Source organism: Pezoporus wallicus, unplaced genomic scaffold (assembly GCF_028554395.1).
Source record: "Pezoporus wallicus isolate ANWC-B61680 ecotype Strahan unplaced genomic scaffold, APGP_CSIRO_Pwel_v1 contig_5485, whole genome shotgun sequence".
NCBI classification, from domain to species: Eukaryota; Metazoa; Chordata; class Aves; order Psittaciformes; family Psittacidae; genus Pezoporus; species Pezoporus wallicus.
The window spans coordinates 4,843,265-4,860,376 of NW_026641550.1; the positions used below are offsets into that span (position 1 = coordinate 4,843,265).

A 17,112-nucleotide genomic window follows, 5' to 3' on the forward strand; every position below is an offset into this window, starting at 1 on the left:
AGGCAGGGACAGCAACATCCCTAGCCATCACCGACCTCTCCCTTTGGCCAGTGCCCTGGAGGTGTGGAGAGCCCAGCGCTGCCTGGCATAGTCCTCAGCAGTCCTCCCTTCCATGCCCAGCTAACACTGAGGTTAATGTGCCATTGATGATACTAAACCAGATTCACTTAATTCTTGGAGAACAGTGGGAGCACTGTAAAGGTATTAACTTTCCTTTTTTTTTTTTAATTTAAAGCAATATCTTCATACCTACTTGTAAGTTTCCTTAAAACTAAGATACAAAAATGTTTTCTGGAAATTGGCATGGAAAACAAAATTCATGAGGTCTGGGTTGAAAATGTATATTAATCGATCTTATCCTGCTTTCCTGAAACACAGCTGGATTCTTATCTCATTTAAGCTATCCTGAATTCAGAACAAATGAAGATACTCTCACACAATCTGGCTTCACGAATATCACCTTTCTTCCATGAGTTCAAACAATCAAGGGCAAAACTTAAATGTACTTGCTTGAAGCTTATCCACAATTTGTTGTTAAAAAAATAAAACCAAGTACATTTATTACAAAGTTAAAAAGAACAAAACCCTTTGACATATTATCAAAAGCAGAATGACAGATAAGTCTTTTAAATAAGGCAAGACAGACAAATAGAATCTCAGAATCAGTTGGAAAAGACCTTCAAGATCATCAAGTCCAGCCATTACCCAGGACTGCCAATTCCACCACTAAACCATATCACCAGGGGCCTCATCTACATGGTTTGTGAACACTCTTCAGACGGTGATTTCACCACTTCCCTGGGAAGCCTGTTCCAATACCTCACCACCCTCCTGGTGAATAAATTGTTCCTAAAATCCACTCTAAATCTCCCCTGGCACAGATTGAGGCTGTTTCCTCTTGTCCTATCACTTGTTACTTGGGAGAAGAGACAGACCCTACCTCACTACAACCTCCTTTCAGGTACTTGTAGGAGCAATATGGTCCCCACTGAGCCTTCCCTTCTCCAGACTAAACAATCCCAGTTCCCTCAGACATTCCTCATCACACTTGTGCTCCAGACCCTTCACCAGCTTTGTTGCCACTCTCTGGACCCGCTCCAGCACCTCAATGTCTTTCTTGTAGTAAGGGGCTAAGAACTGAGGTGCAGCCTCACCAGCGCCCAGTACTACAGGGGGATGATCACTTTCCTGCCTGCTGACCACAATATTGCTGATACAGGCCAGGATGCTCTTGGCCTTCTTGGCTGCCTGGGCACAAGCTGGCTCATGTTCAGCTCTGTCAATCAGCACCCCCAGGTCCTCTTCCCTGCGCAGCTTTTCAGCCGCTCTTCCCCAAGCCTGGAGTATTGCATGTGGTTGTTATGGCCCAAATGCAGGACCCAGCACTTTGTCTTGTTGAACCTCGTACCATTGGCCAGAGCCCATTGATCCAGCCTGTCCAGATCCCACTGCAGAGCCTCCCTATCCTCCAGTGGATCAACAGTACAGCTCAGCTTGGTGTCATCCACAAATTTACTGAGGGTACGCTCAATCCTCTCACCCAGATCATCAATGAAAATGTTAAACAACACTGGCCCTAACACCGAGCCCTGAGAGACACCACTACTGACTGCTTGACAATTAGATGTGACACCATTCACCACCACTCGTTGGGCTCAGCCATCCAGCCAGTTTCCAACCCAGTGAAGAACACACCTATCCAGACTATCAGCAGCCAGTTTCTTCAGGAGGACACTGGAGAGAGCGGGAGACAGTGTCAAATGCTTTACTATCCAAAGAGACAATGTCCACAGCCTTTCCTTCATCAACCAGGCAGGTCACCTTATCGCAGAAGATCAGGTTGGTCAAGCAGGACCTGCCCTTCATGAACCCATGGTTCATGACTGGGCCTGATCCATCCATTTTCCCACACATGCTTTATGATCTCACTTAGGACCATCTGCTCCATGTCCTTCCCCAGCACTGAGGTCAGGCTGACAGGCCTGTAGTTTCCAGGGTCTTCTTTCCTGCCTTTTTGTAGAGAGGCGTCATGTTGGCCAGTCTCCAATCCCCTGGGACTTTCCCACTAGACCAGGACTGCTGATAGATGATGGAGAGTGGATTAGCAAGCTCCTTGCCAGCTCCTTCAGCACTCTTGGGTGTAACCTATCTGGCCCCATAGATCTGTATACGCCTAAGTGGAGCAGGAGATCATAATTTGGTAACACCAAATGCTCTTTAGGAAAGCATCCTCTATCACCATAGTTAACACACATTTCTTGTACAGAAGAAGCAAACCCATCTCACAGCTCTGCATATCTCCCATTACATCGCTCCTGTAATGTAAAGATAATGCTGGAACTTACCGATGTACAAAAGATGCAGCTGCATTCCTGGAGAGTAGTCATCTTATCCAGGGAATATTCACAGAGGCATAGTTTGCAAGTGAGCAGGGGCTCCAGAGCTAACTCTCCAGCTTCTGACTTGTCAGCTGTCATGATGTGAGGACAAGCTTCCCCAGTGGAGCCCATTCACTCATTAATGGTCTGCTCAGCCTGAAAAGAGAAATCAACAGCTGAAACATCCCACAAGCCATGTAGTCACTTCTCGTTGACATCTGAATTTACATCTCAGATCCATAGAAGCATCTGCACATCCAAATGTACGACTTCAGCATCTCAGTGCCGGTCCCACACTTCAGGTCATCAAAATTTACAGAGAAGGCGCCTGAGAGCTCACCTCCCCAAAAGGTGTTGGGAACACTGCTGGGTTCTCAGAGAACGTTCACCTTGCTGACACAAAGCAGCTCAGTCAGGCCACTCATCAAATTAACAAACAAACAAAATTCACACAGACGAGACACTACCTATGTTATATGCCACAGTACAGTATATGCACTATATGCAACTGAAAGAGAGTAGATTTAGATTAGATATTAGGAAGAAATTCTTCCCTGTGAGGGTAGTGAGGCACTGGCACAGGTTGCCCAGTGAAGCTGTGGCTGCCCCATCCCTGGCAGTGTTCAAGGCCAGGTTGGATGGGGCTTCGAGCAACCTGGTCCAGTGGAAGGTGTCCCTGCCCATGGCAGGGGGCTGGAACTAGATGAGCTTTAAGGTCCGTTCCAACCCAAACCATTCTGTGATTCTATGATTCTATGGTAGTGGTCAGAGCACTTCATCAAAGTCCCAGAAGCAGGGATCCGACCTGGGACAATAAATTGTTTATTTAAAAAATAATCTGCATTTGTATGTATATATATATATATATCCCTCTGTCTTTATGAACAAGTTTCTGGCTTCACCAGAACACAAAGTGGGAGCTCTCCTGCGCAGCACAAGATGACAGCAAGCACAGATTCCCTCTTCCTAGGCACTTCAGACATTTAGCCTGTAGTATTGGTGGTGGGTACCATGAGCTCCACCTTCTCCATGACTTGTCACTAAGATAGTGAGCTAGCAGTCCATTGCAAGAGGGGTGGTGAAGGCATCTAAACCCAGGCAAGGGTTTTGAATTGCACGTCCTACTTCATAGAGGGCTGAAGTTTAAATCCAAGTGCATGAGAGTATTTCATGTGCAGTCCTTTCTGCATTGCCTTGATGATGCCAGAGAGGTGCCTGCTCAGGTGTGTAACTTTTGTGCGTATCAACTGTTGACATGCAGCTCTTCTATCTATTTCATAGGGCTCTTGGGCATCTAACTGAGGGTTGTGAACCATGAACTAAGTGCACTAGCCCTTTGACAGGGATAATCTCAGAATAGCTGTGCTTGACCACACATTATGCCACAGCAGTACTTGGGTAACAAATTTCTATCCTTTGAGAAGCAAGAAATAGGAACATCATGCTCATGCGGAATGTTTTCTGGCCTAAGCATTTCAAAACACTGCACCATAACAACAAAAAAATAATCAAGTCCCTCATTCTTACACAGAAATTAAAGAGAATATCCCCATGCTTAACATGGAAACAATAGCAAATTTGCAGATTTCATTTGCATCAAAATAGACAGTGGGGTTCTGTGCAGCATTTAAGGCACAGGAAAATCCACTCCCATCTCCAAGAAACTTGGCCCAACTTCCATAGATCCATTTCTGAATACACTCACCCGACGGCAAGAAAATTTCATATACATTTCTTACAAGCAGAGACCTGGTGGCTGGCTGCGCACAGCTGCCTGCAGCAGCACCAAGTAAGAGTGTGGCTTTACTACATGTTCAAAGCTGCATCATGAATGGAGGCTGCATGAACATGAAAACAACCAAGACCCATCCATGTGCCTGTCACATCTGACATCTCATGGGGCAAACAGGAGACTCGAGTCCTTTGGTCCACTTCTGCCTGCCTCCCTCAGAGTCCTGAGTGTCCTCATGGCAGGGCTGTCAGGTCACATTTGGCAGCATGTCACTGCTGCCATTCTGCAGCTCCCAGAGCAACCAGGCCAGCTGCAGCCAGTCAGTGCATACGTGACGTGCTGGCTTGCAGTACCGGCTGAATTGCTCCCCAGAGGGAGAAACAATGGGGCTCATGGAGTTGGAGGGGTCAATGCACAAGAACCTTGCCCCACAGCTCCCTTGATGCGCAGCCAAACCCGATCCCTTGGCCTGCGTTGTAAGCCTCATGCCCTGTGTTCCTATGGGTCTGCCGGAAGATCCTTTCTCTTCAAAAGCCATGAAACCACAACAAATCAGTGTGGGAGCACACTTGTCTATTCTTAACTTTCACACCTTGCAGTTTCCTAGTGTAGCCTGACAGAGAAGCCACCAGATGTGCCCCCTGGAATGTCTTTTCTGCAAGCACCCAGTTTTGATACAAGAATATTTTAGAGCCGAGATTCTGGCAACCAGATTTCTGGCTAAGAATTCAAAGCAAACTTTCTCTTTAATGGCTTGCTACCACTGGTTCCGTGCTTGGGTTATTGTTAGTGCAGTCCTGACCTGCTACCATGATGCCCCCACCATCTACTCCGTAGTGTTGCAGAGCTGGAGCTCCAGCATGGCCAGAAGCCTTGCAAGGATGCCTCCCTCTGAGTCAGGAGCTTCAATACTCTTCTGTATTACTGCAGCGGGTGGGGAGGGGGGAGAAGTGAGTCACTGGAAATGCTATGGAAGATCAAGAACTACCTGTTATTTAAAGCTACATGCTAGACATTATCTCATTATTTAGGAGGATTATAGCACATTCACTCAGGTATGCTTTTCAACTGCAGCTGCATCTGTACAGGTAAGCTACTCACTGCATCGGTACAGCTAAGCTACTCACCCCAATTCCTCACAGACCTGGAATTTCTTCATTTACATGGTAAAAGGTGGCAACGTTAAGAGGAGGGATGTACAAAAGAATAGGTGGGAATATTTTGGGCTGGATATAAAATGGATACAGTTGTTTCTGAAGTCAGTTTTCTTTTTATAACCAAAAGGATCATGACCCTGCATGCTTTTATTAAGGCAGCAGTAGAAAGATTCAGGTGCGTGACTGAATTTTAGGGCCAGGGGCTAGCTTTAGATGGCCTAAATCTGGCACTCAGTGTGATAGCAAGAGAGTTTGCCACAGGGAAGAGTGGGCTCCTGATACACTGCCCTGTCTTAGAAGCGACCAGATGCCAGTGTGATGGTTGTGGGGACTTGTTATGATCTCCCAAGCACCCTTGTCCCTGAAGACTGCAGATTAAATTCAGCTTTGCTCCCTGTCCCTCTCACACTCCTCCTCCCCTTGCACCAGGGTTCCAGAGCAGGGCTAAGGTTCTCCATAAAACAGCCAGAGCACCTTGTGGGAATCTCCAGAAGACAACACCAAGCAAACCTGGCAGACCAGGGGATCCAGCCCCATACAGCCCAGGCTAGCTCACATCACCTCACCTCACCATGGCCTCACCAACCCCAGCAGGGTTCAGCTAACAAAGCGAAAACACAATGGGAGCCATGGACACAGCTCTGTGACCCGCCAACACAGCCCCTGGAGTAGGCACCATGAATACAGAACAGAACAACAGAACTCTCTTCTATGCTCCCTAAGGGCAAGCTTGTCCACAAGCAGTCCTCCAGGTGAGGCTGGCACAGGTAAAGCCATGCAGTTAGCACCTAAAACCCACCAAAGGGAGAATAGATGGATGGCCTACTTCCCTGCTCTTTTTCCTAGAGCAACCCAACCAGCTGGTTGCTGCTTCTGCCCACCAGAATTGTGACTTCTGCTACTGCTGCCCAAGGAAGCATGCAGGGGGAAGAGTTAATGGTTACGGAGAAATGTAGCCTCATCCAGTGGCAGCTGGGCCCTGAAAAGAAATAAGGCCTGTGGAAGAAGTTCATTCCCATGATCAGATCAGATGGTGGGAATGATGAGGAGAGAAACACACACAGAATCACAGAATCGTTAGGGTTGGGAAGGACCTTAAGATCATCCAGTTCCAGCTGCCCTGTCACAGGCAGGGACACCTCACACTAAACCATGTCACCCAAGGCTCTGTCCAACCTGGCCTTGAACACCACCAGGGATGGAGCATTCACAACTTCCATGGGCAACCCATTCTAGTGCCTCACCACCCTTACAGTAAAGCATTTCTTCCTTATATCCAATCTAAACTTCTCCTGTTTAAGTTTTAACCCATTACCCCTTGTCCTATCACTACAGTCCCTAATGAAAAGTCCCTCTCCAGCATCCTTATAGGCCCCCTTCAGATACTGGAAGGCTGCTATGAGGACTCCATCTTCCTCTTGTTCTTACTGTCTATTCCTTTCTCCTGTTCTTTCACATCACTTCAAGATGCACTGTCCTCTCCTACGCTCTCAAGCCACCTCCTCAAATTTACTACCCTGGCAGAACTGACTTTTCCACTTCTCTGCAGAGAAGCCATGAAGCTCCACCTCAGCTGCATACAAACACAAATGACCCATTTAGGATTGAATCCCAAGTAAAGCAAGAAATGTATCACTGAAACTGTAACACAGCACCTAACTCCTCACAAAAACCTCCAGGGAACAGCAACACAGGCTCCATGAGATGTTGTGGAACAAGGATAAACACATCTCAAGGACACTCTAATCCAGAGGAACATGGTAGACTACATTCAGCACCAGAGCACACTCATTGCAAGGAAGGGTTAAACTGGAGCCAGCGTGTGTCAACAGTGAGGAACAGTAAAGATCCACAGTTTTCACATACTTCTATTGGCCACGTACATGCTCATTCATGTGCAGAGCACACTCCTTTCACATTGCACAGAATTTCCAGGAAATGGGATGTATTTCCTCAAATTGTATGCTGCCCTCCTTATAAGGAAGAACTGTTGGGAGCACTCATCCTTCCATGACTCTGACACTAACGGTGTTGATGCCATAGGACAAGGCAGGACCGGAGAGTCTGAACAAATGTGAGATATATGGAGTCAGCCCTAGGAGGGCATACACTGTACCCTCACCCCAACCACAGCTTGGTGAGCATTCTGACCTGTCAACGTTTCCATTTCGTTCATCTGTGTGAGGACACTTTTGCTTTGTGTCGGGGGGGCGACAAAGATTTGTGCTTTCACATAGCACTGAAATGTCTCAACACTATCCTTAAGCAAGAAAACACTGGAGTGTGCTGAAAGCAGACAGAGAAAGGGCTTGGTGGGGTGGGAAGGACAAGTACAAGCAGAAACACTAACACAAAAGCAGTGGAGATTTTGAGCGAAATAGGAGCAAAAGCACTAAAGGAAGGAGTATAGAACTTGTCTGCCTTCAGGGCTTCCTGACACCATGGTGTCTGGTGCCTGGCTTTCAAATCTTGGTATTAGTGTTCTGAAGTGGAAACTATTAAGCCCCTGAAGTGGGACTGAGAGCAGCTGGGTGGACGTCTGACAGCCAGCCAAGGTCAAGCGACCACAGCTCCATAGAGGTCTTAAAAATTGATGCAAACTAGGGCTGAAACTTTCCCTGTGAGCATGCGTTGTAAGGTTAACATCCTTGTTACAGTCACACAAAGGGTCACTTGAGTCTCCACAATTGCCTCAAACCAAGATTACTAGGCTCAAAGTATAAAAGTTACTCTGTATATGTGATAGGGGAAACAACTGAGGCAGTCTCCTGAGCTGCAACATCAAAAGGACATTGTCTGTGTGCCTGCAATCAAGACACTGTACTTTCCCCCAAAAATGTGTCTGAATGTGACTTTCACCACTCACAAAGATCACACAAAATCATGAAAGCCTTCTGCACTGAAGCTATAACAGAATGAATGGATTGTATTCAGCACCATAAGTCGTCCTTTCATTTTTCACATGCTGCTTCCAACAGCAGCAACAGAGCTCTTGCAGAAGCTACTTCAAGCCTTGTGTTTACAAACAATTCTGCTCAAGTTAGTAGTGCTGCATGCTTTTAGCTGAGTTTGGATTCAAAGGAAGTCAAGACATGTATAAACATAAGACATATTGCTCCAGGAAACATTAATGGAATAAAAAGGGTACAGGTTTTTCCCTGTGGGATGGTGTGTGCCTCAAGCCCATCCTGTGGAGCAAGGTGCGCCCTGACAGTCCCATGCACCCCAGTACCCCCCAGGCTTGCCATAAACCAGAACCCAGGCATGGACTTGCATCAACGTGGTGGGATCATAAAGAGGTCGTGGTTACGTTTAAGGTCATGTGTGGGTCTAACACAGCACTTCCCCATTTGACATAAACCATTTCAGTATCAAAATGAACTCGTAGCACCTGTGCTAAGCTCCTATTTAGTGTACCAGGTATTCACTGAACTTTCTTGAAGAAATATTTGCAAGCACTGTAATTGTTCCTCATGCCCTGGAGACTTTTTAAGTACCCCACCCATTACAAAATTATTGCAATGCCATATAAAAACCTGTTATGACATTGTTCAGGTCAGAATTCTGTTGTTTCCTGTAACTGAGGTCTCCCCCTTAAAAAACAGGATAAAAAAGATAGTTACCTGAATCATATAAGTGTTCAAAACCAATGCTAAAAATCAGAGCCTTAGAGAAAAAGAGTAATTATAGAAAGACTTCAAAAATGTAACTGAGTGGTATTAAGATAACAGGGTCAGATCACAGAAGGTATAAACTGAACTATGAAATTAGGACATGTGAAGACAGCTGTCAAAACCCCCACACTTCTATCACCTTCAGCAAAACCCCATCATTACCAGTTTTGGCTGCAAGTCCCGAGCTGTCCCAACTCTCCTGATACTATGTCAGTCAAAATTAATTTCTTAAGCAGCTTTTTTAAACTCAAAAGCTCTGCACAAAGAATTAGTCTGAATCAAGCACACTGGAACTTCTGCGGTCTAATAGACTGACTGACCACTAAACCACAATGCACTCATTTCTCCGCCTTTTGATATGCACTGTTTAAACAGAGCTATCAATCTAGTCCATACAGCATTAGTTATCAAGCAGTGACTCAGTAAGGCTGTAAAACATATGATTAAAGCTGCAAATCAGGAAAGCCTTCATCTTCAAGAAGGACATTTAATCATACGTTTAAGTGTTCCTGTGTATCAAAGCCTGAATATTTTGCTTTACTGCAATGGGACTACTAACAAGTTAAACGAGTACTTGAGATTTTCTGAAATTGTGGTGTCAAAAAAAGGCAACCAGATCCGTGAATAGAGAGTCTAATCTTAAATACATTTTTAATATATTCAGAATTAATGTATTACATCTGCGCCTTAATACAGCAAGCAGTTGATTACATGCATGTACAAGGAAAACCCATTTCTGGATTATCATAATATGTTACCAAGACTAAGTATTAGAGAGAATAAACGTATTTCAATATCTGTTCTCTTTGAGCAGGGCTTAAGAAAAGTCAGATATATAACATTTCATGTCAGTTTTCTGCACTGTAGAATTTTTATCTTAAGAAAACTTGTTTAAAAACCAAGCAGCCTAGGTAAACGTGCTGCCCGTACATGAGAACACACCGAAGGCAATTCCTCTCACCTGCTTTCATGGGAATGCCTGGAAAAAAAGAAAGAGCCCTCCAGCTGCTGTTCAAGAAGCACCGGTTGTATGGAGTATTTTCATACCACATTAGCAACCAAAAAAAAATACTTACAGATAAAAACACAAAGACTGAAAAAGAAATAATGCAGCCTCTTACTAAACTGAAATGCATAATCACAATACGGTCTTCATCTCCTTTCAATACTGACAGGAGCCACACAATGACTAATTTCATTGAATCCTGAAGACAGGAGTAAGCATGGTATGAGGTCAGACCATCACATCGCAAAAGCCACCACACTGGCTCAGTTCTGCTGGAACTGTACTTGAGCTAGGACACACCAAAGTTCAGGATACAGCTCTGTCAAAACTGGCAGGCTGGAAAGGCATAGCTCCCACCACTAGACCTATTGGACATGAGCCCTGGGCAGTGGGTATCAAGTTTGGGATGACCCAGATGTATCGAACTTGCTATACCTGAGCAGCGTGACAATGCCAGCCACAGGCAGTGGGCTACGTTGATGCATCTGGTCTCACAGAAGTTCAGGAGCAGGATTCCCCTGAAGATTTATATTCAGCCCGGCAAAACAGAGCTAAAGGAAGCTGATCATCACAAAATGCAGTGACACAGCAAAGTGCAGTCAGATAACAGAACTTGCATGTTTTGGCATCAAACATTTCCAAGTATTTCCAAAACACACTGAAAAAAAAAAACAAGTAGTAAAATTATACCAAGGGGAATTGTTAGCATTGGTTGCCAGATCTAAGATTAAACTCTCAAGCTTATATAAATACCATCCCCTATTCTCAGTGACACTATGCAACATCTGTTAATGCTAAACTACAAGGAATTTCCCTCAAAACTAGTTTGGTGCACTTTACTTTTAACTTCCTGTTGACAAGAGGTAATATACCACTGTTAAATAAAAACATAGTCTTCATAACTTTAATGCCAAAAGCAAATGATAGTTCTTCCTTTCCAACCACATGAAGGCTTTTCATAACTGTAGCATTTACTAATTAAAAAGGCTTTAGGAGGAGCTTTCAGAAGGTCAAATGAGTTATCTTGGCTAGCTGTCTCAGCTGAAACAGGAAGTCAGATGTAAAAATTTGCCTTTGACACAGAAAAAAAAAGTTTATTTTTGTTAATCAAATAACAAAACCTTGGGATATGTTAACTCCTTGAGATGGAATGTTTATAGCTTAGACACGGGTGTGCTCAGAAGATAGTTGTGACACTGGCCTGTTCTAACATCAAGGATTTTTAGAAGACATTTGTAAACAAGCATTGTTCAAGTGAAAGCAATGGGACTTTTACAGAGGGACCAACTTCATCTGTTTGCTCATATATGTACTGTTCTTCTAACAAGAAACTAATGGGGCTGTCAGGCTCCTCTGGCTGGAGATGGCTCCTTTTTCAGAGTAGCAAAGCTGCGTCTGGAGCAAGCAGCGTCCTGACTGCAAGGGAAGCAGGTCAAGGCAAGTGGAGACATGACACAAAGCCAGGCCTTGAAAAGGACAGCAAGAAACTTCCTAGGGCCAAGAGAAGCGTGAAGAGTTTGCCAGAAACCAAAGAACAACTCAGCTGACCGAAACAGTGAAATTGATCCTCCACTGAATTCTGCAAAAGCACCATGTACCAGATAAATTTACTTACCACCTACTGAAAAAAAAAAAGTGCATATTTAGGTGTTTAGTTTTGGAAGCGATGATCTGAACACTGTTTTTTCAGTGCTTGCAATAGGATGATGCCTTTAACATTGCTTTGATTTCATCTTGTCAGGCTGAGGTAACTGCAAACTTGCAAGATTATGGTCCAACAGTCTACTCACTACAAGCATCAAAAACACGCAACTTTATATTTACATCAACAGGAATCAAAGAATAAGTTAATTTTCTTTTATAACAATTTTTGTGTGACTGCTCAGTAAGACTATTAAGTATAATTTTTTACTTTGCCCCTATCTAATCTTTCAGTCAAATATGCTGTCCATTATTACAGAATAAACATGCTGTTCAAGGCAACCAAGATAAACAGGTACTACACTGAGAAGTGCCCTTGATCCAATACAACTCAATGATTTAGAAAGTGGTCACTTTCAAGTTTTAGCTACAGTGACGTTCAGTGAATCAAACGCTGGGAATCAAACCTGAAGATTAGACCTTGGGGAAGTCTCTATCACAAACATAAGCATTTTTTATTATGAAAGCAACATAAATTTAATTTTCCATTAAGAAAACAACACTGACTATACTGGAGGTTGTTAAGAAATAATATAGTCATTAAGAAGAAGGGTTTGGACCCAGATAGGAACAGATCGTTTTGAAACTAAACACATGCACTTACTGAAGGAACTATTACTGTTTCTCACAACTAGTTACTAAACTAATCAGAGTGTAACCCTAAACCACCTCTCTGCTAGCTCCTGAATGAACCCTATCAAAGTCAGCTGCAGCTGGAGATGACAAAAGGACAGAGCACTGAACTAGTCCCAACTCTGGCCAGAACTGCAGAGGCAAAAGAGGGAAATAAACACCAGCAGCAATCTGCTGACTGAGTTTCTCTCTGCTTTCCTCTTAATATCCACATTTGCTCTCCCTCTGTTCCAGCCCTCGGATGGGAAGAGCAATGAGACCAGCATGCTGGGAGACAGCTCCTGGGAGGAGCTCTGCTGCAGGTGATTCCTTCCACATTGCCTGCTGCCCCAGTGTGAAGAAGCCCCATGGTGCCCGCCCCATCAATCAAGTGTGAATATGGAACATCTCTAACCTCTGGTAGGCTTCACATACACTCCATTTAACAGAAGTTGCAAACTATGCTAGAATAACAGTAATAGCTTCAATTACAGTTAGTTTTACACTCTTGACTAAATTTAGCACCTACATATTTTTAAATCACCTATATATTCCCACTTTTATAAATTAACATTTTTAACAGAGCATGATATGTTTTGCTCTGCATCTTATTAACTATGTAAGACAGAAATGTAATTTTCTTAAACTTGAGAAAAAAAGCTTTGCAGCAGCTCAGACGAGGACCATCATGCATGCAATGCACGTCCATCATGCGATGCGATATTATCTCATTGCTGCCCTGCCCTCTCCCACCTAACTTTCTGTATCCATCTTCTGTCTCCATGTTTCAGGCTTTAAGCACTCACAGAAGATTTTTGCTGTACAGTGTTAAGCACAGGGAACACAGTTATTTTCTCAAAGGCTCAATGCAACAACTTAGAAATCCAGATGATACTATAAAACATATAATAAACCAGAAGTGTACATCAAATGCAGTTAGAGGTTTGCATTTATCATTCCCTCACTTGAGTTCCAAATTTCAACCTCTATTGCAGAATTAATTTCAAAGGAGAACAGCAACCTGTAAACATACAAGATTGCAGACTCAAGTGCCTTAATATCTGTTAACAACTGGCTAGTCTCTACATGATCTTACCCATGAAGTCAAAGCCCTGCCAATGGCAGTGTTTCCAATAGCTCCAATGGACCTGCTTTATGTGTGCAAAGACAAGCAACTAGGAGCAGACGAAGAAAGGTGTCCCACCTCTCAAACACTCAGTAAAATGAGTATGTAGAACACAGCACTGAAGGAACTTATAGACTTACTATACTAGAGTGAGCCAATCTTACAAAAAGCTTCTGAAGATATCTTTCTGCTAGCTGGTCTGTTAATAATGACCTTGGCAACTAATGCCCCTCAGACAGGCATTCTGTCCTCATTCTTAAGGAATTACAAAAAAGGACCTACGTCCAGAATTCTCTACTCCTTCTCTACTCCTCTCCCCACAACTGCATGTTTCCTTTGTTTGTTGGACTATGCTCCCAAAATGTGGGAAGCTAAGTCAACAACAGGTTTGAAACCAGTCAAGCCACGTACACTGCTTGGGTATTTGCAATAAAAACATTGACCAATCCAAAAAACACATGTCCTTAGAGTAGAATCAGCTTAATTATATATATATGTGGCTTTCACTCTACTCCAGGCGAAGGGCATGACTGCATTTCCCACAAATCCTCCCTAGAGGGCTGCGATAGAGATTCCCCACCACTGAACCCATTAGTGCAACTGTGAACAGGTCAGGAAGGTGCAAGGTCCTCTCCGTTGTGCAAAACTTCAGCAAGCAAGTTATTGCTGGCCTTGTGGATGTTATCTTAGCCCTATAATGGGTAAACCCTATTAGGAAGAGTTCCAGGACCAGTGGTTATTGGAGTGTTTGCTGCTGTGAAAAATCTTTAAGAGCGTGCAATACTAAACAGCCCACAGGATCAGCTAGTTTTCCCCACTGACTACATAGAATCATAGAATGGCTAGGGTTGGAAGGGAAGAACATCTAGTTCCAACCCACCTTCTTTTTTTGAAGGGGGAAAAAACAGCTTGCTTTCCTTCATCATCTCACCACCTCCACCCATCAGAATGCTTCCAAAATTAAGCACAAAGCAGAACACATGAATTTTCCCATCTACAGCTCAGATATAACCAGTGTCAGCCTGCACATCACAGCTTCTACTTAATCTTGGAATTTTCTTTGCATGCAAATGATTAGCTTATATACTAGCTGTCAAGAAATGTGTTTTACCTTCTATGTATACAGGGGTTTGGAGCATGCAATTTTGAATGATTGGCAGCTATATATACATAAGCAAGGAATTCACCCCTAAGCCGCAGCAACATATAGTACATAAAAGCATAAGTAGAGGTAGTCTTGAAAGACCTGTTTCAGTCCCTGAACACAGAGATACAGCTCTTCCATTGCAATGTTTTTCCTTTCTGTAAGCATAGAGCTCATAAACGTTTTCAGATCTGCACATTTACTCCTTTACAGTCTGAAAATACAATAGCTTGTATAACCAAACATGAATATCAAAGCTTCAGTCAGACACCCAGACAGCGTCCACTCTGAGCAATGACTCATGTCTTATACTTTCCCTCCTCTCCTCATCATTACAACAAAGTGAAAGGTAGAAAAACAACAGTCACAAACACTGACATTCTCAATTAAAGGGGAAGAAACATGAGAATGACAGTAAAAGTATAAAGTAATTCTGTACTCTGTCTCCTAGTCAGCATCTCTGATCTCTCTTTCAGACCAAAAGCATGTAGAGAAACTCTCCACGACTCTTGTGTCTACAAAAAGCTCTAGCATACAGGTAGCTCCAAGCAGGGGATGTGTTCTAGCATGCACAAACGCACACACACACACTGGACTTTTCCACAGTAACATCCTGGTTATAGTTTTCATGAACAGCATATCTTGGCTTCACTATCATCACTGGTAACAGTTCCAGACTAACACCAAAAAAAATACACCTTATTAAGTCCCAGTTCTGGTAGTCCCACCCTGACTCAGCCAATTGCCCTTATTTACAGTCTCTGAAGTCTGTCAGGCAGGTACTGAACTTCTCATTAGGTTTTATATAAACATAATTTAAACAAGGAGTCCCTTCACTACAGAATGTCCAGGACTGCCTTACTTCAGAAAGGCTATCCATTCCGTAGCAGGAGCCAGATTCACATATCCCAAATCTCTGTGCCTGGTGCTGGTGGGCTTTGGGACTCCAGAGATTCCAACTCACTAAGAAACACAAGGCCCAAGGATACCCACAGGTCCCGTAGTCTAGTAGCCCAAACACCACTGAAGTTAAAACCATACCTGCAGTCACCAAGGACTTTCAAAGAATCAGGCAAACTGATGTCATTTCCAATTACAGATTATGGATTTTCCCTTGGAGGCTGATCAGATTCCCCTAGAAATACAGTGGAAAACCACCCAGGTTTTGGGCAACCCACAACATTTTTTCTTTATTGTAATAGAGTAAGAGGAACCAGAAATGGGGAACACATATGTCATTGTGTGCAAGTATCAACACATCCAAAGAGACCTATGAAACTGCATCAACAAAATGGTTTTTATATACCTACATTTTTAAACTGAAAGTATGTTTTCAATGCAGTTACCCTAGTCATGCCCTCAAGAAATCTCTACTTGGCACTTCTGCTCCTTCCTGGAAGCCTAGGAGTTGGAAAAGTCCCTCTTTTGTAGGAAGTGAAGGATGAGGTCTTTTGTAATTTGAGATACTTTTTTTTTTTTATGAGTGTTTTAGTATCTGCTGGCACTTTATGAGTGTAATGCCCACTCAGTTCCCACTAAGCCGAAACCAGTTACGAGAGACACAGAGGAAGATTACTGAACACTATTTTCTTACTGATCAGCACAAAGTTATTTGGCTCAAGCATCTCTGTAAATATTTGTCCAAGACTAAGTAAATTTGCAGTGTACAATGGCCCTCCAACCTGTACTTCTATCAAGTGAGAAGTCTCATAGTCCAGCACTGGATTCCAGCTGTGCTTCTGCAGAAATACGGAATGCTAGGGGCTGAGCTTAGTAACACTGCTATCCTTCTCTCTGGATCTGTTCTTTTTCATTTTGTTCAGTATTCCATTTCACAAACAAAAAGAAGATTAATTCTGAGATGGAATGAATGTAAGGTTATTCCTGGCTGTTGGGTAATGAAGAGAATTTGTGAAGTGCATTACAAAGGGCTAGGTTTTGGCATGGGGAAGCCACAGGGAGAGGAGGGAATTGTACCCACCTCCCAAACAGCATGCAGAGGAAGATCTAGATCCAGAACAGATCCAGAACCATTTTCAGCCTCCTGAAGCTGAAGGCAATGTCTGCTTTGGCATGTGCAAAGAGGTTCAATGGACTCAGTTCACAGCAACACTGGCAGCCTGCCACAGTATTCTGTTCATGTATGCCTGTGACATCCATGGACCCAGAGCTGTAATTATGGTCTCAGATGTCACAGTACTACTAGCCCAAGAGATATTTATGGATCCAATACATACAATCTATAGGCACTGTATAGTTTCAGACACATCCAAGAAAACTCCCCACTCAAGAATAGGGACAGCAAGTCTGTAGCAGGTTTTTTGAGCTACTTATCAAAGAAGTACACTCCACCGGGTCTCACCACTAAAAGTCACTGAAAGGTCTGGACAGGGTGGATTGCAAGCACAGGGCTCAGACTCATACCACAGATACTATCAGAGGCATACTAATGAACTGGGAACCACAGTAAGTATTAGTGCTGCTTGTTTTCCTGTGAAGCGACTTGCTGCTTCTCACAGTTCCATTTTAAATTTAAGATGATAATAAGGACAAATACATACTTTCCTTCTCCACCAGAAGGG

General features: G+C 43.6%; 1 protein-coding gene across 2 annotated transcripts in view; it reads right to left on the bottom strand.

Moving 5' to 3' along the window:
- Positions 1-17,112, bottom strand: part of RNF144B (ring finger protein 144B) — a 66,634-nt gene that overhangs the window by 27,254 nt on the left and 22,268 nt on the right. Inside the window, exon 2 of one of the 2 annotated variants that reach the window (XM_057424349.1) lies at positions 2,346-2,528. In XM_057424349.1, coding sequence (XP_057280332.1) covers positions 2,346-2,510 — 165 coding nt within the window. In that variant the 5' untranslated portion in view covers positions 2,511-2,528. The remainder of the gene's footprint in view (positions 1-2,345; positions 2,529-17,112) is intronic. The other variant, XM_057424348.1, reaches the window with a different exon arrangement.